The 27,407-nt window shown below is 39.1% G+C and overlaps 1 protein-coding gene across 4 annotated transcripts; it reads left to right on the top strand.

Moving 5' to 3' along the window:
• Window positions 1–363: 363 nt before the first annotated feature.
• LRRD1 (leucine rich repeats and death domain containing 1) lies at window positions 364–27,407 on the top strand. 4 transcript variants are annotated; one of them, XM_021936070.2, is made up of 6 exons: window positions 364–3,038; window positions 6,376–8,375; window positions 12,367–12,565; window positions 20,658–20,819; window positions 25,431–25,578; window positions 26,994–27,219. In XM_021936070.2, exons 2-6 carry the CDS (start codon window positions 6,450–6,452, stop codon window positions 27,178–27,180), a joined length of 2,622 nt encoding a protein of 873 aa, XP_021791762.2. In that variant the 5' UTR covers window positions 364–3,038; window positions 6,376–6,449; the 3' UTR covers window positions 27,181–27,219. The 4 variants fall into 4 exon arrangements, with proteins under 4 accessions (XP_021791762.2, XP_017812471.3, XP_021791763.2 ...); XM_017956982.3 differs by having other exon boundaries at window positions 364–3,049; XM_009203451.3 differs by having other exon boundaries at window positions 365–3,049; window positions 25,461–25,578.

Raw genomic sequence — 27,407 nt, 5'->3', positions numbered from 1 at the left:
CTACACAGCCACAAAAAAGAATGAAACGATGCCCTTTGCAACAACATGGATGCAACTGGAGGCCATTATCCTGAGTGAATTCGTTCAGGAACAGAAAACCAAATACCGCATGTCCTCACTTACAAGTGGGAGCTAAACACTGGGTACTTATGTACATAAAGATGGCAACAATAGACGCTGGGGACTACTGGAGGTGGGAGGGAAGGATGGGGGTAAGGGTTGAAAAACTATTGGGCACTATGCTCAGTACCTGGATGATGGGATCAATCATACCCCAAACTGCAGCATCATGCAATATGCCCATGTAACAAATGTGCACATGTCCCTGAATTAAAAATAAAATTTGAAATTATTTTTAAAATTTAAAAAATCCAAGGCAATTGTTTTTAAAACATGTCTCCCCTAGAGCATACCAAATGCTTTGCCACAGAATTATGTAATTATGCCATGAACTCAATTTTATGAGCAAATAAGGTAAGTATAATTTCAGTCCAGTAACCAGCAAATCATTTGTTGACTTTTGGAATATGCTATGTTATGCTTTTGTAGCATGCCTTCCTAGTTATATTTTACAGATGTTGGTATTTTTGTTTGTATTTACTGATTATATACCAGTTGGACAGTGGAAAGGAAAGAACCAAAAATGATAAATCACCTGCAGATAGAAAAATGAGCGAATAATTTTCACCTAAATCAAATGTGTGCCATTTTCCCTTTCTGAGTTTTTTGCTTTAAATTAATACTAAATTTAGTTTTGTACAAATAACCATTAGGAGGAAGAAAAGCCAACCTGTATCTTTATTTTAGCCAATTCACTAACAATTTTATATATATATTTAAAAGTTGTATTTTATCTGAGCTTTGGTTTACCTGTTATTTACTCTTTAAAAATACATGGGTGTTCATACACCATATATTTTCTTTTGTATAACAGTTTGAAAGAGTTTTCCTGATTGCAGTGAAGTTAATGTTTCCCCCTTTTTTAGTCATTAACAGTCAAATGGATAGTTAAATATATCAATGATACAGAAATAGAAAATCTCCAAGATGTATTAAATAAACACTATTATAGGAGTTACTATGACTAAATGTTTTGAAACTTAAAACTTTTGAGTGGTAAATAAAATTATTAAAGATAAAATTCCAACCTGTTATCTCATGTGGAGTTTAAATCACAAGTCGGAAACTTAGGATTTAAGCTCTCTAAAGAACAGGAATGTAAAGGGGAAGAAAACTGTCTGTATTCCAAAAACAAAAGGTTACATAAATTGCCAAATTAAGCTTAAGAAGGTTTTTTCACCTCTACCCTATGCGGAGTAAAGAAGGTAAGTATACTAAGCAGCTGCTTTAAATGCCTTTTATATAAACAAAACAACAAAATCCATAGACTTCTGGAATACCAGCAAATTGTATGTGTTTTCAATTAGTCATCATGTTATATTTACAGTTCATTAAACAAATGACAATTTGTAAATTCAGTCCACAAAATAGCATGCTGAAAGGCTACACATGTAAAAGTATTAGATAAAAAGGAACATCACTGCCCTTCATAAATTCTAGAAAGTTCATTGCATTCATTATTCACCTTTAAATTCAAAATTGGAATTTGATGATGATTGCAACTGCAGCTGAGGTCCATAAACTAAAACAATTTACTGGGTGTGGAAAATGGGGCTGGGAAAAGCCGTGGGCTAACCATCCTGTTAACAAGGAGTGTCTCCTCATCAAGGTGGCAGCCACCAGAACGAGGTGCACCCTCCTACCCTCCAAATAGCAAGGGCTCATGCAAATGAAAAGTGAACCTTTGAGATGAGTCTGGATAATAATGCTTTGGAGATTTCCTGTTAAACTAGCACTCTTAAGAACATAGTGGCATTTTATTTCAATCATAGTATAAAACTCATTGGTTTATTCAATTTTGTTATATTTTAGATGTTGGTACTAATAAACCAAGCAAGATTCTTTTTAAGTTTTCTATTTCCCCTTTCTAAAAGCTCTATATCGGGTTCTTCAATTACATTCTCAAATTATACAGATACTACATTTTTTTGACAAATACCATATTTTGGTAATGTTAAAGCTGGAAGTAAACGAGTCTTTCTGTAACTTTGACTTATGCTGCAATGTTTGGATGATGGGACACATCACCCCGGGAACTGTCTCAAAGCACAACCACCTCTTAGGGCCCTACGCTCACTCCCCAAAGGCAGATCCGCCTCCAAAACTCCAAATCCTCATGGTCTCAGGCATCCCTTTTAAACGGGCACAATCGTCACCTCCTTGCAATGAGAGCGTGCTTGATTATTCCTGGCCTCCAGTTACTGGCCTTCATTCCGGGCGTGGGGTGGGGTAGCCTGTCGGTTCCTGAAGATAGCTCGGGGATAACCAAGACAAAAGAACCTGAGGAGAGCTGCCTCAATGGTGGCAAGCTGGGTCCTCCACGTCACCAAATGCCATTTTTACCGTGCCTGTATGGTCCGCTGTTTATCCTGTTAGCAGACCCCTAAATCAGGCAGGAAAATAAAGCTCAGTGGAAGGGCCTCGGAGCAAGACAATCCCACGAAAATGGACGCGGGTTGATTAACGTGAGTGAACTTCTGAGGACCAGAATCCAGACGTAATTCTCCATCCCGGCTGCTCGTTAGATGCCCGGACCGACCCCCAGACCAATTCAATCAGAACATTGGAGGGGCTTGTAAAATCTCCCAGGGAGATTCCGGTACGAAAGCCAAAGACTCACACGCGCGTTCTCCACCCGCCTGCAGCGGCCAGCGCGGGTCCCTCTTAGGGAATTGAATGGAGGCCCCGCGCCGCCTCCTCGAGTATCCCAGTGTGACCGATGGCCAGCTCACAAACGCGCAGTGGGTGCGGCCGAGCCGGGTCGCAGCGGAGCGGAGGGCTTTCGGCCTGGGAAAGAGGAGCCACGGTCCGGAGAGGCATCAGTGCCGGGCCGCTGAGGTCCTCGCAATTGCTGGACTCAACCGCGCGCGCCCTCTACCGGTCCCGCAAAGGAGCCGCAGCCGCTGCGGAGGCCACAGGTGAAGCGGAGGTTTGTCTTACTTCAGTGGCCCTGTAAGCCACGCCCAGATTCTCTCCCATTTTCCCACTTCTCAAGGCTTTGCATGCTGTCCCACGTTGCGTTAGCCTGTACTGTCTCTTTTTCTACATTTAGAAAACAATTTATTGATGCTGCACGACATGAAAAAGTGCCGTAACTCCCTGAATGTACTTGTCTTTCAGATAGGTAACAAATTACATTGGGTCATTGTTCAACTTTATTAATATTTGTTAAAACAGAATTTGCATATATTTTTGCCTACCAAATTGGCAATATTTGTATGTATGTATGTATGTATATATGTATTTTTGCAACGGAGTTTTGCGCTTGTTGCCCAGGCTGGAATGCAGTGGTGCAATCTCAGCTCACGGCAATCTCTGCTTCCTGGGTTCAAGTGATTCTCCTGTCTCAGCCTCCCGAGTCGCTGGGATTACAGGCGCGCGCCACCACGACCGGCTAATTCTTGTATTTTTAGTAGAGACGGGGTTTCACCCTGTTGGCCAGGCTGGTCTCGAACTCCTGACCTCAAGTGATCTGCCCGCCTCGTCTTCCCAAAGTGCTGGGATTACAGGCGTGAATCACCGCGCCCAGCCATGTTTTAAAATGAGACTCTTAGTGCTTGTGAAAACAATGAGAGAAAGACTTTTTCATATAGTTTTTTTGTTTTGTTTTGTTTTGTTTTGAGACAGAGTTTTGTTCTTACTGCCCAGGCTGGAGTGCAATGGCGTGATCTCGGCTCACCGCAACCTCCGACGCCCGGGTTGAAGCGATTCTCCTGCCTCAGCCTCCCGAGTAGCTGGGACTACAGGCGCCCGCCACCACGCCCGGTTAATTTTTTGTATTTTTAGTAGAGACGTGGTTTCACCCTGTTAGCCAGGATGGTCTGGATCTTCTGACCGCGTGATCCACCCGCCTCGGCCTCCCAAAGTGCTGGGATTACAGGAGTGAGCCACCGCACCCAGCCAAGCAGAATAACAACTTAACTACCCCAGATGAAAAACACTTTAGAACATTTTAGCTCAGATCACTTTAAAAATTTTTCTATTTTGAAATAATTTTAGACTTACAGAAAAATTGCAATAATAGTAAAGAAAGTTCCTTTCTACCCTTCATCTATCTTCCCCTAATATCAACATTTTTCATAATCATAGTGCAATTACCAAAACTAAAAAGTTTACAGGCTCACGTCTGTAATCCCAGCACTTTGGGAGTCTGAGGCGGGTGGATCACGAGGTCAGGAGATCGAGACCATCCTGGCCAACATGGTGAAACCTCATCTCTACTAAAAATGCAAAAATTAGCTGGGCGTGGTGGCACGCACCTGTAGTCCCAGCTACTTGGGAGGCTGAGGCAGGAGAATCACTTGAACCAGGGAGTCAGAGGTTGCAGTGAGCCAAGATAGCACCAGTGCACTGTAGCCTGGCGACAGAGTGAGACTGTCTGTCCCCACAAAAAAAAAAGAAAAAAAGAAAATTGACTGTGTATGTTGACTTTGTATTTAGCAATATTACTTAATATTCTTATTTATTCTAATAGTTTACTTGTAGATTAGCTTGGATTTTCTACATATATAATTATATTATCTGTGACTAATGACCATTTTATTTCTTCCTTTTTAATCTGTATACCTTTTCTTTTTGCCTTATGCCACTGGCTAATTACTATCTCAGTACAATGTTAAATAGAAGTAATGATGAGCATAACCTTTTCTAGCTTCCAATCTCAAAAGTTTTCAGTGTTTCACCACTAGATATGATGTTTACTGCAGATTTTTATGGATACCCTTTAGCAGATTAAATAAATTCCCATCTATTCCTACTTTGTAAATTATGAAAAATGTTACAACTTATCAAGTACTTCTACATCTATTGCAATGTTTACATGAGTTTTTCTTCTTTAATCTCTTAATGTGGCAAATTACATTAGTTTTCTATTGTTAAATCCAAACTTGCATTCCTAGGACAAATGCAACTGACTCATGAAGTAGTATGCTTTTTATATATTGATGGCTTTATAATATTTAGAATAATTTCCTAATGTTTAGAATTTTTACATTTTTGTTCTTGAGTAAATGTGGCCTGTAATTTTCTTTTTCATATTGTCCTTGTTAGGTGTTGATATTGAGGTTAGTGCTAGCCTCATCAAACAAGTTGGAAAATGTTCCCTCTTTTTCTGCTCTCTGGGAGAGTAGAAATACTGAATACCCAAACCATGCCAGTTTGACAGGATTTAATGTAAGAAATTGCTTAGACAAGTACTGGAGAACTAAAAAGGTGAAGATGGAACTGCAGCAACACAGAGATAGTAAACATAGGAAGTAGTTACCATCCCTAAGGCTGAAGGGACAAAGGGAATATACTGGGTCTTTAGAAACTGCAAGCTTGGAGGAGGGACTTACAGAGCTGGGACCCAGACTTCTGAGGAGTGGTGCTACCCAGCTGGTGCTGGTACCATGGGAGTCACTCAGAAGTCTCAGGTAGGCTGCAATCCATGCAAGGACTGTTTAATGTCTAGTTTACTCTTACAGAAAGCGTACCCTTTCTTAAGACGTTTCACTTCTACCCCTAAGAAAATTGTCATAATGCACTGAATTTGTTACAGCAAGACACTAGTACCATATGTAAACATCCAGTGTTCACAATGAGAATGGTACTCTTTACCTGTGGCATGGTAGGCCACTGGCTCTCCCTTTTATGTTATGTTATGTTATTTATTTATTTATTTTGAGATAGAGTTTTGCTCTTGTTGTCCAGGCTGGAGTGCAATGGTGCAGTCTCGGCTCACTGCAACCTCTGCCTCCCAGGTTTAAGCAATTCTCCTGCCTCAACCTCCCCAGTAGCTGGGATTACAGACACCCACTACCACGCCCAGCTAATTTTTGTATTTTTAGAAGAGACAGGGTTTCGCCATGTAGGCCAGGCTGGTCTCCAACTCCTGACCTGAAGTGATCTGCCCACTTCAGCCTCCCAAAGTGCTGGGATTACAGGTGTGAGCCACCGCGCCCGGCCCCCTTTTATGTTTTCCATGAAATTTACTGAATCCTCTCATTCCCTTGTGGCTTTTTTCTCATTTTCTTTGATCTGTTTTGTTTCTTTCTGTAATTTTAAAGTGATTTCAAGAGTAACATGTGATAAGTACATGCAATCAATAAACCATCCTTAACCAGGAATTATACATAAAATTAGTTTGTTATAAATGTATTATTTGTATTTGTATTAAATTATTTCTTTTAAAATAAAATAGTTGTATTAAGATTTATTTGTAATTTTGACATCTCTATTACATCTTTTCTTTTAATTTCAACGTTTGTTTTGTAGATTCAAAGGAAAAAACATGAAAATTAAAATCAAGTTACAATTTTGTATTGGCATAAAACATATCAGCAAATAAGATGTCTGAAAAGGAGGGTATGTCAGAGGAGCTAGAGGATACTATTAGTCAATTTAGGAAAGAATCTAGATCACAGTCAGTGAAGGAGCCTGGCTTTATTAAAGAAACATCAAATTTGATAAACGAAGCTTCTGATTACCTGGAAGGGAAATCTTCTAACCAGATTTATGAAACACATCCTAGACAGATTACATTAGAGTCAACATCTTCCTCTGGAAGCAAGTCCAAGAGAAATGAAGAACAAAAGAAAAATCTTCAATTTTCTGAAACAAGCACTAGAACAGAAACTTCACAGAGTTTATCATCACTAACTGGGAGGATTGCAGAATATCAGGCTTTGGTTAACTTCCTATCTCATGAAACAGTAGGAGAAGTTGGTCCACAAGTCTCTGAAGAAAATCAGAAACATCTTGGCTTAGAAACAACTTGTAAAGATAACTTTACAGTTAACCTTGAGGCCAAGGGTTTACAGGAATTTCCTAAGGACATTTTAAAAATCAAATATGTAAAACATCTATATTTAGACAAGAATCAAATCAAAACTTTTCAAGGGGCAGACTCAGGTGATCTGCTAGGACTTGAAATTCTATCCCTGCAAGAAAATGGATTATCATCACTTCCATCTGAAATTCGGTTACTTCATAATTTAAGGATATTAAACGTCAGTCACAACCACATATCACATATACCTAAAGAAATATCTCAGCTTGGGAATATCAGACAACTCTTTTTTTATAACAATTACATTGAAAATTTTCCTTCTGACTTAGAATGTCTTGGAAACTTGGAAATTTTAAGTTTGGGTAAAAATAAGTTAAGGCATATACCAGATACTCTGCCTAGTTTAAAATACTTGCGGGTTCTCAATTTGCAATATAATCAATTAACAATATTTCCTAAAGCTCTGTGCTTCCTTCCAAAGTTAATTTCACTAGACCTTACTGGAAACCTGATCAGCAGTTTGCCAAAAGAAATTAGGGAGCTTAAAAATTTAGAAACACTTTTACTGGATCATAATAAGCTTACCTTTCTGGCTGTAGAAATTTTTCAGTTACTCAAAATAAAAGAACTCCAACTGGCCGACAATAAATTGGAAGTTATTTCACACAAAATTGAGAATTTCAGGGAACTTAGGATTCTTATACTTGATAAAAATTTATTGAAAAATATACCAGAGAAAATATGTTGCTGTGCAATGTTGGAATGCCTTACTCTTAGTGATAATAAATTAACAGAACTTCCTAAGAACATCCATAAGCTTAACAATTTAAGAAAACTTCATGTAAACAGAAATAATATGGTAAAAATAACTGACAGTATCTCACATCTTAATAATATATGCAGTCTAGAATTTTCAGGAAACATAATTGCAGGTGTTCCCATTGAAATAAAAAACTGCCAAAAAATAATTAAAATTGAATTGAATTATAACAAAATAATGTATTTTCCGTTGGGACTGTGTGCTTTAGATTCTCTTTATTATTTGAGTGTTAATGGAAATTATATTTCAGAAATACCTGCGGATATATCTTTCAGTAAACAACTGCTTCATTTAGAATTGAGTGAAAACAAACTCCTCATATTTTCTGAGCACTTTTGTTCTCTTATTAATCTTAAATACCTGGATCTTGGTAAAAACCAAATAAAGAAAATTCCAGCATCTATTTCTAATATGATATCACTCCATGTACTTATTTTATGCTGTAATAAATTTGAAACTTTCCCTAGAGAACTGTGTACTTTAGAAAATTTGCGAGTACTTGATCTTTCAGAAAACCAATTACAGAAAATCTCTTCAGACATCTGTAATTTAAAAGGAATCCAGAAATTAAACTTCTCAAGCAATCAATTTATACATTTTCCTATTGAACTGTGCCAACTTCAATCACTGGAACAGCTGAATATAAGTCAGATAAAAGGGAGAAAGGTAAGAGACTGTGGGCTTTGTGGGGAAGGAGAGACTGGAGAGGATCAGAATTTAAGCTGTGGTGTATCTGTGTGTACCATATGTGTGTTTTAAATTGAGCTGGGATTGTTTATTTTTTAAATGAAAGTCTTCCCCCTCCCCACCAAATATGGCTTATAAATACACTTCACAACACAAAAGCTGTACAGGAAAATATTTCATTAAAATGAAATATGAAGCAATGAAAGCTGACAATTCTATAGATTCCTTTTTGTTTCTGTGTAATTGTAAAAGGAGTTTTAAAGTTGTAAATGTCATATAAACACATTACTGAAAGTTTGGAAAGTGATAAAATTAAAACAAAAATCATTCCACAAGCATATCATGTATTATAACTACTGGCATACGCTGACACAACTTTTAGTCTTTTTTCCCCGTTATGCATATGGTTTTATAAGAAATTATAGAAGACTACACACTCAGTTTTAAATTCTTCTTTTTTTAACCAATAAGCATTTCTCTTTGATATAATCATCTTCCCAATAAATTGTTATAACCAGTACATGATTTATAGATCTAATCCTCTTGTTATGCATTTATGGATGTTATAATTTTCTTCATAATAATCCTGTGATGATTTTTCCATAAATATAGCCTTTTTCATATTTTAGACTATTTCCTTAGGAAATTTTCCCTGAAGAATTACTAGATCAATAAGAATTAACATTTTTAGAGTTTAGCATTTTATCTTACTGAAACTCTAGGAGTAACTTTTATGGAAATAATTTTTTAAAAACTAAAACATTACTGATTTATATGAAGATCTTAGTAAACAAATGAAAAGAACACAGCTGTTATCTAAGTCAGGACTTCCCAAAGTCTACTCCTAAAAGCCCTAGTTCCATGAGAGTCTGCTCAAAAAAAAAAAAAAAAAAAAAAAAAGGGAGGAGGGGAGCAGTGTCTGTGATCAAATAGCTTTAAGAAGCACTGGGTCCTTCTCTTAAAGAATAACAATGAATACTGATCTATTAAAAGCTTTGAAGAGTCTTGCACTAATTTTCCCAAAATATTCCCATATTTCCCAAACTTGTTTGACCATTTTTAACATAACAGCTATCATATAATACATTTCCAGAAAAGCTACTCCAGGGAATACTTGCTTAAGCAGATGGAATGAATAATGATACACCTTGCATTTAAAAAGTTGATTTTGTACTAACAGACAATTTTTAGTTCTGCAATATAATAATCAGTTAATTCATTGACTGATTCATATCATCTCACTCATTTTCTCCTCTTGTAAGATAACTGTTGGTATCTCCAATGATGTCCCTAACTCTCTCTTTTTTATTAACTCCTTTCTCACCACACCTGCTGTCACTTACATGCACATTATCCCAAAGTCTACATGACTAAAGCTGATCTCACACCAGTGCTGTAGTCCCATAGTTCCCATTTTTTTCCTGGAAATTATACATGTTCTATTCTTTTGTTGTCACACACTCAATATCACTTCAAAGTCAGCTCATTTTTCTTCCATCTCCTTTCAAAACTTCTCCATTTCTGTTTGTGATGCCAGTTTTTGTTTTAAACCTGCCAGGCTAAAACTCATGAAATCATTCTTGTTCCTTTTCCATCATCAGTTATACCTCATCTTACACCAAAATTGTATCATTTTTCCTCTAAAAAAGCTGTCGGATTGTCTCCCTCATTTTCCAGTGTCACTGTCTACAACCTGGTCCTTGGTTATCACTCACTTCATGCATAGATTTATGCCAGGAGTTTCTTCCTTCTAGCAAGCCTTATCAAAGCCGTCAGACTTCATTGCAGAGGACTGTTCTCCATGTATCATACTTGCCTGTCAGGAATCCAAATTGTATATCTGTTGCCTACTCAAAGTGAGTGGCTGCCCAAGGCAACAGTCCACATATTTGCAACATCATTGCAAAGGTCATCAAATGGAAAAAATGATTTACAAGAACTCCTGTCAAAAAGAATATCCCATGTAGTTGAAAATATCATTGATAACCCCCTTGGGGTGGAAATGAAATGCCCAAATAATTAACTTATGTAATAGCAGATGGTCACTTACTGAAGAAGAGTCAGATTAATCACAGGGCTTTTATTTTACTAAAGGAAGGATGCCCAACAGGAACCTTCCTTCTATATGAACCCTATCATCATACAACTCTCAGACACCACCTCTAGTAAATGTTGAGAAGGTAATTAAAGAATATTTCCTTCATTGAATGTCAAATAATGAACCCACCTACCTGTTTGGATCTGACTCCTACTTCACAGGCCCGTCTCTCCAGTCTTGCCATAGCCTGGTTCCATGCTCCTTATCCAAACAAATCTCCCTCTGCTTTGCATCATCTTTCTTTACTGGTCAGCTTCTCACTAGCCATGACTATGCATGATACTCTGTCACTCAGGCTGGAGGACAGTGGTGTGATCTCAGCTTACTGCAACCTCTGCCTCCTGGGTTCAAGTGATTCTCCTGCCTCAGGCTCCTGAGTAGCTGGGATTACAGGCACTCACCTCCACATCCAGCTAATTTTTCTATTTTTAGTAGAGACGGAGTTTCACCATGTTGGCCAGGCTGGTCTCAAATTCCTGTGATCCACCCGCCTTGGCCTCCCAAAGTGCTGGGATTACAGGTGTGAGCCACCGAGCCCAGCCCCCTATTCATTCTTAAGAGGCTATTCAAGTTCTACTTTTTACATGAAGCTTTACTTTAGTTATCTGATTTGTAGTAATGAACCTTTTCTAAACTTTTATTCATCAGTTATTAATTGTATTATTTTGGCATTGGATTACCTATTGCTTCATTCCATTTCCTGATTTTTTCATATGGATATATTCTGTTCCCTAAAGTAAATTTTAATCTCTGTGAAGTTGGAAACTATTTCTTATGCTTCCTTTATACCTGGAAGAACATATAGCACAACATCCAGAATGTACCTTGTTGTTTAGTTATTTCAGAGGTGCCTACACATTCAAAATTGTTTTGTTCATAGAACATCCTTTATTTCAAAAGCCACTCATAAAAGCCCTATTTTCTCTAAATATGCGTATTCTTCATCTTAACAGAATATTTTAATTCCTGCAATTTTGCAACACTTTTTGTAGTAGGAATTTTTATTTAAGGTCACATTGCCAAACTTTTATTTAAGGTCACATTGCCAAACTATTATTAAACATTTGGTCAAAATGCATTTCGTGCTTGGGAACACATACAAAAAGTATAAAACGTGTATCATGTCATTTTAAAAATCTAAAAAAAGCACACAAAAGATGAATAAAAAGCAATGGGGCCTGGCGAAGTGGCTCACGCCCTTAATCCCAGCACTTTGGGAGGCCGAGGTGGGAGGATCACCTGAGGTCAGGAGTTCAAAATCAGCCTGGCCAACATGGCAAAACTCCATTCTACTAAAAATACAAAAATTAGTCGGGTGTGGTGCTGGGCACCTGTGATCCCAGGTACTCTAGAGGCTGAGGCAGGAGAATCGCTTGAACCCGGGAGGTGGAGGTTGCAGTGAGCTGAGATCACGCCATTGCCCTCCAGCCTGGTGACAGATGGAGATCTCCAACTCAAAAAAAAAAAAAAAAAGCAATGTTGATAGGACTAGGAATAAGGAGATCAAATGTGGAATGGAGTAGTTGGAAAAGACAGGAAAGAAGTCAAAACACGGTTAGATTTAGGGAGCGGGGAAAGGGATAAGGAGACAATGAACACTGAGTGATGGGAATGTGAGCAAAGTGGGTAGCAAGTCACAGGGTTGAATTAGAAGCATTGGTCAGATTGGGGAGGTACTTGGATGTCGCACAATATCTTGTGGGTTTTAGCCAGAAGGGAGAGTCAGTTACAAAGAATTTGTGACATAATAAAAATATATCTTTTTTAAGACAAAAACAAAAACAGACAAAACTCTTTCATTTGATTTTAGAAAAAGTTTTAGTCATGCAAAGATGTATTTATAAAAGTATAATTTTTTAATCTTTGTTACAGTTAACAAGACTTCCAGGAGAGCTATCTAATATGACTCAACTTAAAGAACTTGATATCTCAAATAATGCAATCAGAGAGATTCCAAGAAATATAGGAGAATTGAGAAATTTGGTTAGTTTGCATGCATACAATAATCAAATAAGTTATATTCCACCATCTTTGCTATCTTTAAATGATCTCCAGCAACTAAACCTGAGTGGTGAGTGTTAAGCATAATCAGTAAGCATAATCAATAAGTAGAGTATTAATGTCTGAGTTGCAAATTTTGTTGACAAGATACAGAATGGCAAAGAGTCAACATAATGTATTAAGTCACCATTAGAAGGAAATGACTGTCCTAGGTACAGAAAATGAAAGCAAAGTATAAGGTCCAGTTCCTGCCTTGAAAGAGTAGAGGAGCCTGAACATATTTTCATTTCTTTTCTCTCTTCTCTGCCTATACCCAGTCATTTAGTATTTCTTCCCTTTCTGAACCCAACCTCACCTCTTCCTCTACACACACCTACACAACCTCAGGTCAGCATTTTTTCTGCATTTCCTTCTCTGTTGGGAAGAAAGAAGAAAAAACTATCTCTGTTGTTTGGATAAGGAGCATGGAACCTATGTCTATGGCAAGACTTGGGAGCCAGGTCTATGAAGTAGGAGTCAGATCAAAACAGGTAGGCGGGTTCATTATTTGACATTCACTGAAGCAAATATTCTGAAGTATAAATATATATATATTTATTTTGAGACAAGGTCTCACTCTGTTGCCCAAGCTGGAGCACAGTAGCAGGATCATGGCTCACTGCAGCCTTGACCTCTCTAGGCTCAGGTGATCCACCAGCCTCAGCCTCCCAAAGTGCTGGGATTATAGGCGTGAGCCACCATGCCCAGTCAGCAGTGTCTTTAAAAGCCTAATCTTGGAAGTGACATAACACCACTTCTGCTCTATTCTATTGATCACACAGACCAACCTTGGTATAATGTGGGAAGGGACTATACAAGGGGGTGAGTAACAGGAGGTAGATATCATTGTGGGCTAACAGATAGCCCTAAATCTATTTGAGTAATTGAATTTGTGGTTAGAAGCTCTCATACAAAGAAAATTTCTAGCTCAGATAACTTCACTGGTGAATTCTATTAGAAACAATGCAAATTTCAAAAAGGTGCACTGGTGAATTCTTTCAAGTATTTTCAAGAAGAAATCACTAAGTTAGGGTGGGCACGGTGGCTCATGCCTGTAATTCCAGCACTTTGGGAGGCTGAGGCGGGCGGATCGCTTGAGGTCAGGAGTTTGATGCCAGCCTGGCCAATGTGGTGAAACCCCGTCTCTACTTAAAAAAAAAAAAATTAGTCAGGTATGGTGGGGCACACCTGTAATCAAAATCAAAACTACTCAGGAGGCTGAGGCAGGAGAATCGCTTAGACCCAGGAGGTGGAGGTTGCAGTGAGCTGAGATTGTGCCACTGCACTCTAGGCTGGGTGACAGAGTGAGACTCTATCTGAAAGAATGAAGGAGAGAGAGAGAGAGAGAGAAAGAGAGAAAGAGGAAATAATGACAATTTAAAAAATTCTGTCATAAAATTGAGGCTAAAACATGTCTCAGTTCATTCTACGAGGCCAGCATTATCCTAATACTATAATAAAACAAATACATTACTTGGAAACTTACAGAATAATATCCTGCTTGAACATTGATGCAAAATTCCTTAATGAATTAAAGCAAATCAAATCCATCAATATAAAAAATGATATCATATTGTGACCAAGAGCGATTTACCCTGGGAATACAAGGTTGAGTCAATATTCAAAAACTAATCCATGTAATTCACCATCTGAACAGGCTTATGAAAAGCCATATGAACTTCTCACTGTAAGTATAAAAAGCAAAGCAAGCAGATGTGGTGGTTCATGCCTATAATCCCAGCTATTTGGAAGACTTAGGCAGGAGGATTGCTTGAGCCTGGGAGTTTGAGGCTGCAGTGAGTTATGATTGTGCCACTGCGTTCCAGCCTGGGCAACAGAACAAGACCTCATCTCAAAAAAAAAAAAAAAAAGCAAATATCATATGAAAAAATAAAATTTCTTTTCAAGATTTTCAAAAACAAACAACAACAACAAAAAAATCTCACTAAGCTAGAAATAGAAGAGAATTTCCTCAACCTGAAAAAGTGCATCTGCAAAACTCCTATAGCTAATATCACACGCCATGGTAAACAATTTCTTTTCCACTATGATCAAGATTAAAGTAAAGTTCTCCTTTCTCACCACTTCTTTTTGTTGTTGTAACTGGAAGTCCCAACTAGCACAAAAACACAAGACAAAGAAATAAAAAGTAAACAGATTGGGAAGGAAGAAGAAAAAACTATTTCTGATAATAGAGACACATTGTCTAGGTCAAAAATCCCAAAGGATCTACAGAACAAGTAAGTTTGGCAAGATTGCCATATACAGAGTTAATAAACAAAAATCAATCATATTTCTACAGACTAGCAATAAATGATTGGAAATTGATTTCTTTAAAAGTATAATTTAAAATTGTACCAAAACCATAAATAAATCTAACAAATTACATATAAGATCTATATGGTGAAAACTGTAACATAGATAAAACTAAATGAGACCTAAATAAGTAGAGATAAATAGTGTTCATAAATTGGAAGACAATATCGTTAATATGTCAGTTTCCCAAAACTTATCTTTAAATTCAACTCAATTCCAGTAAAAATCCTAGCAAAGTTTTTTGTTTCAGAAAACAATGAGGTAATTATAAAATGTATATAAAAAGTCAAAGGAACTAGAATAGCTGAAACAATTTTGAAGAAGAAAAACAAAGTTGGATGATTCACAAACCTGATTTCAAGACTTATGTAAAACTATAGTCATGAAGACAATGATAGTATTGGCAAAACAACAGACATAAGGATCAATGGGACAGAATAGAGAGTCTAGAAATAGATCCACTATGATGGTTAACATTGAGTGTCAACTTGATTGGATTGCAGGATGCAAAGTATTGTTCCTGGGTGTGTCTGTGAGGGTGTTCCCAAAGGAGATTAACATCTGAGTCAGTGGACTGGGCGAGACAGACCCACCCTCAATCTGGGTGGGCACAATCAGCTGCCAGCTCTGCTAGAATGAAGCAGGCAGAAGAACGTGGAAGGACTAGACTGGCTATGTCTTCTGGCCTCCATCTTTCTCCCATGCTGGATGCTTCCTGCCCTCAAACACTGGACTCCAAGTTCTTCAGCTTTTGCACTCTTGGACTTACACCCCTGGTTTGCCAGGGGCTCTAGGGCCTTTGGCCACAGACTGAAGGCTGCACTATCGGCTTCCCTACTTTTGAGGTTTCAGGACTTGGACTTGCTTCTTTGTACCTCAGCTTGCAGATGGCAGACTTCACCTTGTAACCGGTTGTGTGAGTCAATACTCCTTAATAAACTCCCTTTTATAATTAGTCCTGTCCCTGTAGAGAACCCTGACTGATATACCCACTATGTGGTCAACTGATTTTTTGCCATGGTAGTTCCCCCTTATCCACAGTTTCAGTTTCCATAGTTTTACTCATGGTCAACGGTGGTCTGAAAATATTAACTGGGAAATTCCAGAAATAAACAATTCATAAGTTTAAAATGGTGCACTTTTCTGAGTAGCGTGATGAAATCTCACACTGTCCTACCTGGGATGTGAATCCATTCAGTGGATGTGCTCCCTGCCTGTCAGTCACTTAGTAGCAGTCTTAGTTATCAGATCCACTGTCACAGTATCGCAGTGCTTGTGTTCATGTAACCCTTATTTTACTTATTAATGGCCCTAAAGCACAAGAGTAGTGATGCTGGCAATTCGGATACACCAAAGAGAAGCCTTAAAGTGCTTCTCTTAAGTGAAAAGGTGAAAGTTCTCAACTTGGAAGGAAAAGAATCATATGATGAAGTCGCTAAGATGTACGCTAAGGACAAATATTCTATCAATGAAATTGTGAAGACGGAAAAAGAAATTTGTGCCAATTTTGCTGTTGCACCTCAAACTACACAAATTACAGCCACAGTGCATGATAAGTGCTTAGTTAAGAAGGAAAAGGCATTAAATTTGTGGGTGAAAGACATGAACAGATGTGTTCTGATTGACAGCAATCATGTTTGATACTGTATTAGGTTTGTAGGCATCAGCTGGGGGGTCTTGGAAGGTATCTCCCATGGATAAGGAGGAACTACTGTCATCCAACAGAGAAAGAACATTATTTTCAACAAATATTGCTGGATCAACTGGATGTCCAAAAGCCAAAACAAAACAAAATAAAACAAAAACAAACAACGGCAATATAATTTTGATCCTACACACCAAATAAAAATATTACCTCACAATGAATCACAGACCTAAATGTAAAAGCTAAAACTACAAAACTTCTAGATAAGAACATAGAAAAATATTATTTTGCAAAAAAAAAAAAAAAAGGTGAAAAAATATTAAAAGGCTGGGTGTCATGGCTCATGCCTATAGTCCCATAACTTTGGGAGGCTGAGATGTGAGGATTGCTTGAGACTCAGGAGTTTAGGACCATCCTGGGCAACACGGGGAAACCCCATCTCTACAAACAAAATACAAAAAGATTAGCTGGGTATGGTGGTGCACTCCTGTAGTCCCAGCTACTTGAGAGGCTGAGGTGTGAGGATCACTTGAACCCATGAGGCTGAGGCTGCAGTGAGCCAAGATCGTGCCACTGCACTCCAGCCTGGGTGACAAAGCCAGACCCTGTCTCAAAAAAACAAGGTGAAAAAAAATCAAAACCTTGGCAAGGATTTCTTATATACAACACTGAAATTGCAATCCACAAATGAAAATGATTGATAAGTTGGTTTTCATCAAAATTGGAAACTTCTCAGCTAGGCACGATAACTCATGCCTGTAATCCCAGCACTTTGGAAAGCTGAGGCGGGCGGATCTCCTGACGTCAGGAGTTCAAGACCAGCCTGGCCAACATGGGGAAACCCCCTCTCTACTAAAAGTACAAAAAAATTAGCCAGGCATGGTGGCAGGTGCCTGTAATCCCAACTACTTGGGAGGCTGAAGCAGGAGAATCACTTGAACCCAGGAAGTGGAGGTTACAGTGAGCCAAGATGGTGCCACTGCACTCCAGCTTGGGCGACAAGAGCAAGACTAAAGGCTTCTTTAAATTTTTTAATTTTTTAATTTTTTTTTTTTTTTTACAACAGAGTCTTGCTGTGTCACGCAGCCTGGAGTGCAGTGATGCAATGTAGGCTCACTGCAGCTTCTGCCTCTGGGGTTTCCTGCCTCAGCCTCCTGAGTAGCTGGGATTACAGGCGCCTGCTACCATGCCCGGCTAATTTTTGTATACTTTTAGTAGAGATGGAGTTTCACTATGTTGCCCAGACTTGTCTCGAATTCCTGACCTCAAGTTATCCACCTGCCTCGGCCTCCCAAAGTGCTGAGATTATAGGCATGAGCCACTGTGCCCGGCTCAGACATTTTTTAAAAGAATGAAAAGCAAAGTCATGGATTGGAAGAAAATATTTGCTTAATACAAAACAAAAAAAAAAAAAACCTAAAAACAAAATTAAGAAGTCAAACCACTTAATAAAAATTGGTATAAATTTTGAACAGATAATTTACTAAGAAGCTATATGAATAAAAAATAAGCATAAGAGGCTGGGCGTGGTGGCTCATGCCTATAATCCCAGCACTTTGGGAGGCTGAGGCAGGTGGATCACTTGAGATCAGTAGTTCAAGACCAGCCTGGCCAACATAGTGAAACTCCATCGCTACTAAAAATACAAAAATTAGCTGGGGCTTGGGGCTTGCGCCTATGGTCCCTGCTACTTGGGAGGCTGAGGCACAAGAATAGTGTGAACCCTGGAGGCGGAAGCTGCAATGAGCTGAAATCACACCACTACACTCCAGACTGGGTGACAGAGCTAGACTCTGTCTCAAAATAGAAAAGAAAGAAAGAAAGGAAGAAAAGAAGCATACCAAAATATTATGCTTATTAGTCATATTAGAGAAATGCAAATTAACTATACAATGAAATATTGCTATTAGAATAGTTAAAATTAGTCTGGGCGCGGTGGCTCACGCCTGTAATCCCAGCACTTTGGGAGGCCCAGGTGGGCAAATCATGGGGTCAGGAGTTTGAGACCAGCCTGGCCAATATGGTGAAACCCTGTCTCTATTAAAACTACAAAAATTAGCCCGTGTGGTGGCACGTGCTTATAGTCCCAGCTACTCAGGAGACTGAGGCAGAAGAATTGCTTGAACCAGGGAGGTGGAGGTTGCAGTGAGCCGAGATCATCCCACTGCATTCCAGCTTGGGCGACAGAGTGAGACTCCACCCAAAGAAAAAAAAAAAGGGGATAGTTAAAATTAAAATCTGGTAATACCAAAAGCTATCAAAATACAAGTAACTGAAACTCTGATACACTGATGAAAGAAATACAAAATGGTACAACCCTTTAGAAAAGTTTGGTAGTTTCTTATATAGTTATACATACACTTAACCATACAAACCATCAATCTCACTTTGACTCCTCTTTTACATGAAATTAAAACGTATTCAACAAAAAACTGACTGCAAATTTATAGAGAAGCTTCCTTTGTAATTGCCAAAACTGGAAGCTCTTCAAATGTCTTTTATGTATTAAATGGATAAATTATTTACATCTATATAATGGAATACTTCTCATTACTAAAAAGAAAAAAAAAACTATTGATACACACAACAACACTGATGTTGTTGTAATGCTAAGTGAAAGAAGCCAGACCCTAAAGACTATGTGCTGTGATTTATAACATATATGTTATACATGTATGTGTGTGCATATATACATATATAAAATTCTAGGTTTATAATAAATATATTTTGCACACATACACTCCCAGAAACACTGTATCCAGATCTTGGTTTCTAAATATGATTATTCACTAAAAGGAACCAGGTTCCTTTATCTATGTTTATAAATAACATAATTATAAAATATGTAAATAATATAAAGGCAAATTTTAGGCCTCTCTAAATGATTACAAATTCATTTTTACGACAGTTTTACGTCTTTTTTTTTTTTTGTTTGAGATGGAGTTCCACTCTTGTCTCCCAGGCTGGAGTGCAATGGCACTATCTCGGCTCCCTGCAACCAGTAGCTGGGATTACAGGTGCCCACCACCATGCTCGGCTAATTTTTGTATCTTTAGTAGAGATGGGGTTTTGCCATGTTGGCCAGGCTGATCTCGAACTCCTGACCTCAGATGATCCACCCACCTTGGCCTCCTGAAGTGCTGGGATTACAGGCATGAACCACTGTGCCCACCCCAGTTTTACATTTTATGTTAGGTTTATATTGGATTACGATGGTACTGAAAAAATTACATTTAGGAAGGAGAGTTTAATTCCCACTCCCCCGTGAGGGTAGCCTAGATTTAGTGACTTACTCCCAAAGAATAGAGTATGGAAAGGAAAAAAATTATAACATTATCTTGGAGAATGCTGGCAGAGACTGTGTTATCCAAGAGATAAAATTTAACATCATTAGTGATGTCATGTGGATATGAGGTATCTCTGATATAATGTGATAAGTGCACTTCACCTCTGTGGTATTCTTTTCAAAAACCCATAACCCCAGTCTAATAATGAGAACATATCAGACAAATTCAAGTTATGGTACATTCTACAAAATTCATAACCAGTACTTCTTAAAACTATCAAGGTCATGAAAAACAAGGGAAGATTGAGAAACTATCACAAACCAGAGGCGACTAATGAGATATAACTGTATGCAATGCAATGAGATTTCCTGAGACAGAAAAAGGACACTGACGGAAAAACTAATGAATCCAAAGAAATCTGAAGTGTATTTAGTAGTAATGTACCAATACTGGTTTCTTAGATTAAACTAATGTAATATGATAATGTGAGATAACATTAGGAGAAACTAAAGCTAGATGACGAATGCAGAAGAACTTGCTACAATCTCTGCAACATTTCTAGGAATCTAAAATTATGCTAAATAAACAGTTTAGTTTAAAAATTACCATCACATCCACTCTATAAAGTTCTTTGCTGTATTAAAAGAGGATAGTCTCTGTCTCATTTTGCCACCCCTAGGAGAGAAAGCAACCACAGCTGTCTTTCTATAAACACTCTTTTTTGCTCTTAGCATGTGGACATCCGAAATAATTTATGACCTGCTGCATTGTGAGGGTCCTCTGGTACTTTGTCAGCAAGACATAATAGATGTTATTTGTCTCCATAGTTATCTTTTATAGAAAGATGTAATTCAATTCTAATTTTTTTCTACTAGGAAATAATCTGACAACTCTACCTAGTGCTATCTACAATCTTTTTTCACTGAAGGAGATAAATTTTGATCACAACCCTTTGCTGAGACCTCCAATGGAAATCTGTAAAGGAAAACAGTTGTACACTATTGCACGCTATCTACAGAGGGCAGATGAAAGAGATGGTAGGTAGTGAGTGATTGACTATCTAAGAAGTCATTTCTCTTTTATTTTATTTTAATTTAATTTTTTTGGAGACAGGGTCTCACTCTGACACCCAGGCTAGACTATAGTGGCATGATCACGATTCCCTGTGGCCTCGGACTCCTGGGCTCTAGTGATCCTCCCACCTCAGCCTCCTGAGTAGCAGGGACTGCAGGTGTGCATCACTGCACCTGGCTGATTTTTTAATCTTCTAGTAGAGACGGGTCTCACTATGTTGCCCCGGCTAGTCTTGAACTCCTGAGCTCAAGCAATCCTCCTGTCTTGGCCTCCCAGTGTTGGGATTACAGGTGTAAGCCACCACACCCAGCCACAAGACACTATCTCATATGAATTAAAAGATGGTTTGCTTTAATTGGAGGCTTTCAATCTGGCAGAGATATGAAAAATTGATCATCTTTCTTTTCTGAAGGTTAAGAGTTTGTTTTGATAATTCAGATTATTTAGTCCAGGTCCATACAAATTGAGGCACTGAAAATAGGCAAATCCAAGTGGAGGAGGGGTGGGCCATTTCCTACCCTATTGACCTTAATGCCCTTCAATAGGTGTTTCATTGAGATTGTGGCCAGACTCAAAATCCACACAGAAATCTGTCAGTTTCAATCTGTTCTAACAAATGGAGTTGTTCTAAAAGACATTTGGAGTTGGGTGTGGTGGCTCACGCCTGTAATCCGAACACTTTGGGAGGCCAAGGCAGGAGAATCACTTGAGCTCAGAAGTTCGAGACCAGCCTGGGCCACATAGTGTGGCCTTGTCTCTATTTTTAAGATAGATAGATAAATAAATAAATAAATAAATAAATAAATAAATAAATAAATAAAATACATTTGGCCTTGAGGGAAGTCCACGGAGCCATTCCACAGATGGCACTCAGTCTTTGGTGCACTATGACTATTGTCTGAAATCTTTTGACAGTCTTTATCCCATCTGTCCTTGAGCTCTCTGTTGTGTGTCTGATTATTTCTGAGAACAGGCCCATTTTCTTTAAAAGGGACTAGATGAAGATTGGTTTCAAGTGTCTGGGAGGGAACCTTCACTGTCCAATTCTTTCCCTGGGGCTGGGTTCCCAACAGTTAGGCTTTTCCCTATAGGACTCTGATTTGCCACTTTCCATCACTAGTCAGAAAGAATTCAGATTTTGGTCCTCTAATTTAATGCAAGAGAACAATCAGTTATGATCCAGATTTGGGGAAATGGAATATCCAAAACTGTCCCCTCAGATCATTCTATCATGTATCTTGTCTACATAATCGGGAGCTTGTACTAATGTAATTTCATAGTGAGATAGTCACAAAAAATTGCTTAGTCCTTAAAGTCACAATATACATCCATATACACAGCTATCATTTAGAAGCTTTTCCAAGACTTGGGCTTTATTGATAAAGGAACCTAAAATATAAAATTAAAAGCCACAGTAGCTGCCTTCTTTAACTTACTGTGCAAGTTGATTGTCCTACTTGTTACTATAAAAAGGGATCTTTTGGCCAGGTGCGGTGGCTCATGCCTGTAATCCCAGCACTTTGGGAGGCCAAGATGGGTGAATCACGAGGTCAGTAGTTCGAGAGCAGCCTGGCCAACATGGTGAAATCCCATCTCTACTAGAAATGCAAAAAATTAGCTGGGCGTGGTGGTGGGCACCTGCAATCCCAGTTACTCGGGAGGCTGAAGCAGGAGAATCGTTTGAACCCGGGAGGCAGAGGTTGCAGTGAGCCGAGATCGCACCACTGCACTCCAGCCGGGGCGACAGTGTGAGACTCCGTCTAAAAAAAAGAAAGGATCTTTTATGGTAATTATATTTCTATAAAATAAAGATTTTAGGAGTTTTCTAGGATCCATAAAGTATTTCTGTTAGGTACATTACTTTAGAGAAAGGTTTAGAATCTCAGCCATTTATCTCCTTTCCCTATGCCCAAGGAGCCTTCATATTGCAGGCTTGGCATCCAATGAGGGCAAAGAGAAATCAGCTTGGGAAATGTATTTATTCTGCAATTAACAAATGGAGCATTTTTCTTTTTTTTTTCTTTTTTTCGAGATGGAGTCTTGCTCTGTGGCCCAGGCTGGAGTGCAGTGGCCCCATCTCTGCTCACTGCAAGCTCCGCCTCCCGGGTTCACGCCATTCTCCTGCCTTAGCCTCCCGGGTAGCTGGGACTACAGGCGCCCGCCACCACGCCCGGCTAATTTTTTGTATTTTTAATAGAGATGGGGTTTCACCATGTTGGCCAGGATGGTCTCGATCTTCTGACCTCGTGATCTGCCCACCTCGGCCTCCCAAAGTGCTGGGATTACAGGCCTGAGCCACCACGCCCGGCTGAACTTTTTTCTTAAACTTTTACATAGAAGATTGGAATTTTATATATATCATAGCATGAAATATAGCCTGAGAGAGTATATATAAAACTTTTTAAAATAGAACATATTTGATCATGGTGGATGGTACATCTTGAGTTCCAAAAATTCTCACAGGCTGGAGGTAGTGGCTCACACCTGTAGTTCCAGGACTTTGGGAGGCCAAGGCAGGAGGATTGCTTGAGCCCAGGAGTTTGAGACTAGCTTGGGCAATATAATGAGACCCTATTGCTTCTCAGCCTTTTGGCTAAGATGAAGTATAGTGAGACCCTGTTTCTACAAAAAAATTTAAAAACTGAGGTGAGCAGAGAACTTGAGGCCAGGAGTTTGAGACTGGCCTGGCCAACATGCCAAAACCCCATCTCTACTAAAAATACAAAAATTAGCTGGACATGGTGGTACGTGCCTGTAGTTCCAACTACTCAGGAGGCTGAGGCAGGAGAATTGCTAATCTGGAGGCGCCTGTAGTTCCAGCTAATCAGGAGGCAGAGGTTGCAGTGAGACGAGATCCCGCCACTGTACTCTAGCCTGGGTGACAGAGCCAGACGTTGTCTCAAAATAAGTAAATAAATAAAAATTAAAAATAATAAATTAGCCAGGCATGGTGGCACAATCCGTGGTCCCAGCTACTTGTGGGGGTGAAGTGGGTGAGTCATTTGAGCCCGGGAGGTCGAGGTTGTGGTGACCTGTGATTATGCCACTGCACTCCAGTCTGAGTAACAGAGTGAGACCCTGTCTAAAAAAAAGAAAAGAAAACCTCACAGTACCTTTGACCAGAAAAAATGGGTCTTGTTCAAATTAGCTGGAAGTTTTATTTTAAAACACTAAAATCACTAATTGTTCAGCCAACTTATTAAATAATTGACTTGAATATAAAATATGCACATATACACCATATTTATAGTAGATGTGAACTTAGTTTCTCAAGTTGGTACATGATGAAGCACATACAATTGTTGTCCATATTCTCTACCAAACCAAACCAAACAAAACAAAACATTCCCACACACATTAAAAAGCCAGAATTGAAGGAAGGAGTCAAATGCATTTCAAATCCTGGAGAAATAAACGGCTTGGAAATCACTTTAAAGTTGCTTATAAATAGGCCGGGTGCGGTGACTCATGCCTGTAATCCCAGCACTTTGGGAGGCTGAGGCGGGCAGATCACCTGAGGTCAGGAGTTTGAGACCAGCGTGACAAACATGAGAAACCCCATCTCTATTAAAAATACAAAAAATTAGCCGGGTGTGGTGGCGCATCCCAGCTACTCGAGAGGCTGAGGCAGGAGAATGACTTGAACCCCGGAGGCAGAGGTTGTGGTGAGCCGAGATCACACCATTGCACTCCAGCCTGGGCAACAAGAGTGAAACTCTGTCTCAAAAAAAAAGATAAAAAGTTGCTTACAAATATTCTTTTCAATGGCCATTTTAAGTGTTGGATTTTTTGGATTTTAGAAAAAAATGGAACAAATGTTTCAAATTTCAGTTTATATTTTAGATCTGCATTGTCATTGTCATTTTTTTTTTTTTTCATGAGACGGAGTTTTGCTCTTGTTGCCCAGGCTGGAGTGTAGTGGTGCAATCTTGGCTCACGGCAACCTCTGCCTCCTGGGTTCAAGCTATTCTCTTGCCTGAGCCTCCTGAGTAGCTGGGATTACAGGCATGCGCCACCACACCCGGCTAATTTTTTGTGTTTTTAGTAGAGACGGGGTTTCTCCATGTTGGTCAGGCTGATCTTGAACTCGTGACCTCAGGTGATCCACCCGCCTTGGCCTCCCAAAGTGCTGGGATTACAGGCATGAGCCACCAAGCCTGGCCGCTATTGTCTTCTTTTTTTTTTTTTTTTTGAGACAGAGTCTTGCTCTGTTGCCCAGGCTGGAGTACAGTGGTGAGGTCTCAGCTCACTGCAACCTCTGCCTTCCCGGTTCAAGTGAGTCTCCTGCCTCAGCCTCCTGAGTAGCTGGGACTATAGGCACACACCACCACGCCCGGCTAATTTTTATATTTTTATTAGAGATGGGGTTTTGCCATGTTGGCCAGGCTGGTCTTGAACTCTTGACCTCAGGTGATCCACCTGCCTCGGCTTCCCAAAGTGCTGGGATTACAGGCATGAGCCACTGTGCCCGGCCAGCATTGTCATTTTCAGTTTTACTTAACATATACATTTCACAGAAGCACAGAAATAAGAAAACTAGATATGAACTCAAAATAGATTATCTTTTTCAAAAGATACACGTTTTCTTTTATCTTCAAACATAGAGAAAATCTTAGAGAAGATATTCAAGATAGTTGCCAACAACATCACTGAAACCAATTTTGAATTTTTATGTCAAAAACTAAACCTGGCAAACTCAGAAACTGATATGCCTACAAAGAGGTATGTATAAATGACAGCTTTTAGTACAAATTTATTCTCATTCTGATGTATATCATGTTGATATTGAATGGTTTTGAAACATTCATATTAACACAATCTTTACTTTGCTATAGAAAGCTGATTTTAGTATTACATGTTTGTGATCCATGTTGGAAGGCTATATAACATAATGAAGAACAAGGGCTATGAGGACAGACTGTTTGACTTTTACTCACAACTGGTTTTGTGACCTTGGGCAAGTCCTTTAACTTCTTGATGACTTGGTTTCTTCACTGGTAAAATGGATATACTCATGTAAGAGAATTGTCATGAGAATCAAGTGAGATCAAGCTATAAAGCATATAGTAACGGGACATGGTGGCTCATGCCTGTAATCCCAGCACTTTGGGACGCTGAGGCAGGCGGGTCATGAGGTCAGGAGATCGAGACCATCCTGGCTAACACGGTGAAAACCCGTCTCTCCTAAAAATACAAAAAATTAGCTAGGGGTGGTGAGCGCCTGTAGTCCCAGCTACTTGGGAGGCTGAGGCAGAAGAATGGCATGAACCCGGGAGGCGCCACTGCACTCCAGCCTGGGAGATAGTGAGACTCCATCTCAAAAAAAAAAAAAAAAAAAAAAAAAAAAAGGCATAGAGTATAGTTGCAGTAATATACTGGTTTATTAGAAATAACCCACAATTATGATTTTGAGGTCTTGAGAACGGAATGTAAATTGAATTGTTGATTTTCTATAAGGGAACAAGGGATGGGCTGGAGCTAACATTCACTTTCTATGTCCCCAGCTCCATGCTATTTTTTGAGACGGAATCTCGCTCTGTCGCCCAGGCTGGAGTGCAGTGGCGCGATCTCTGCTCACTGCAAGCTCCGCCTCTCGGGTTTATGCCATTCTCCTGCCTCAGCCTCCCGAGTAGCTGGAACTACAGGTGCCCGTCACCACGCCTGGCTAATTTTTTTTGTATTTTTAGTAGAGACGGGGTTTCACCGTGTTAGCCAGGATGGTCTCGATCTCCTGACCTCGTGATCCGTCCACCTCGGCCTCCCAAAGTGCTGGGATTACAGGCTTGAGCCACCGCGCCCGGCCTTGTTTTGTATTTTTAGTAGAGACGGGGTTTCACCGTGTTAGCCAGGATGGTCTCGATCTCCTGACCTCGTGATCCGCCCGTCTCGGCCTCCCAAAGTGCTGGGATTACAGGCGTGAGCCATGGTGCCCGGCCCATGCTAAATTTTTATAGAGATTCTCTTCACCAATTAATTTCATCTTCACTTTGGTAAAATTGGTTTGAAAACCTAGATATACAATATTACAGGAGTTTAAAGCAAGGTTCTTAATTGACATTTCAAATAATTATTAGTAATTTTAATATATTAAACATTAATACATATTTAACTATTATATTATTAATAATGTTTTTCAGCACTGTTTCATTAAGTGAGAGAGCCCACCAAGCACTTGTTATATGGAAAACACAGAGTAACAAATTATCACTAACTGCTGCTGCTTTAAGAGATCAACTAATTCGAGCACTAACTATGATAGGAGCATATGAAATTATGGACAAAATAACAGCTTTAAATCTTTTTACACGTGCAATTAAATTCTAACCAGTGGATCAATAATAAAAACTGAAAACTTTTGATGCACTTATAATTGAAACTGTGTTTTTTAACCATTTCACTTCACTTTATCATACAAGAGAATTACATCTCTTTTCTTGCATTCTTAAGAGATGATGACAACTTATAACTACCACTCTAATGTTATCATAATAAAATATTACAGACACTGTGTTGTGTGTTTGCTCTGTTGTCTTACTACAGTGATGTTGAAT

The sequence above is a fragment of the Papio anubis genome, chromosome 4, assembly GCF_008728515.1.
Source record: "Papio anubis isolate 15944 chromosome 4, Panubis1.0, whole genome shotgun sequence".
Taxonomy (NCBI): Eukaryota; Metazoa; Chordata; class Mammalia; order Primates; family Cercopithecidae; genus Papio; species Papio anubis.
Note: the sequence above shows the minus strand (reverse complement) of the source record. Positions and strands in the feature narration are given on the sequence as shown.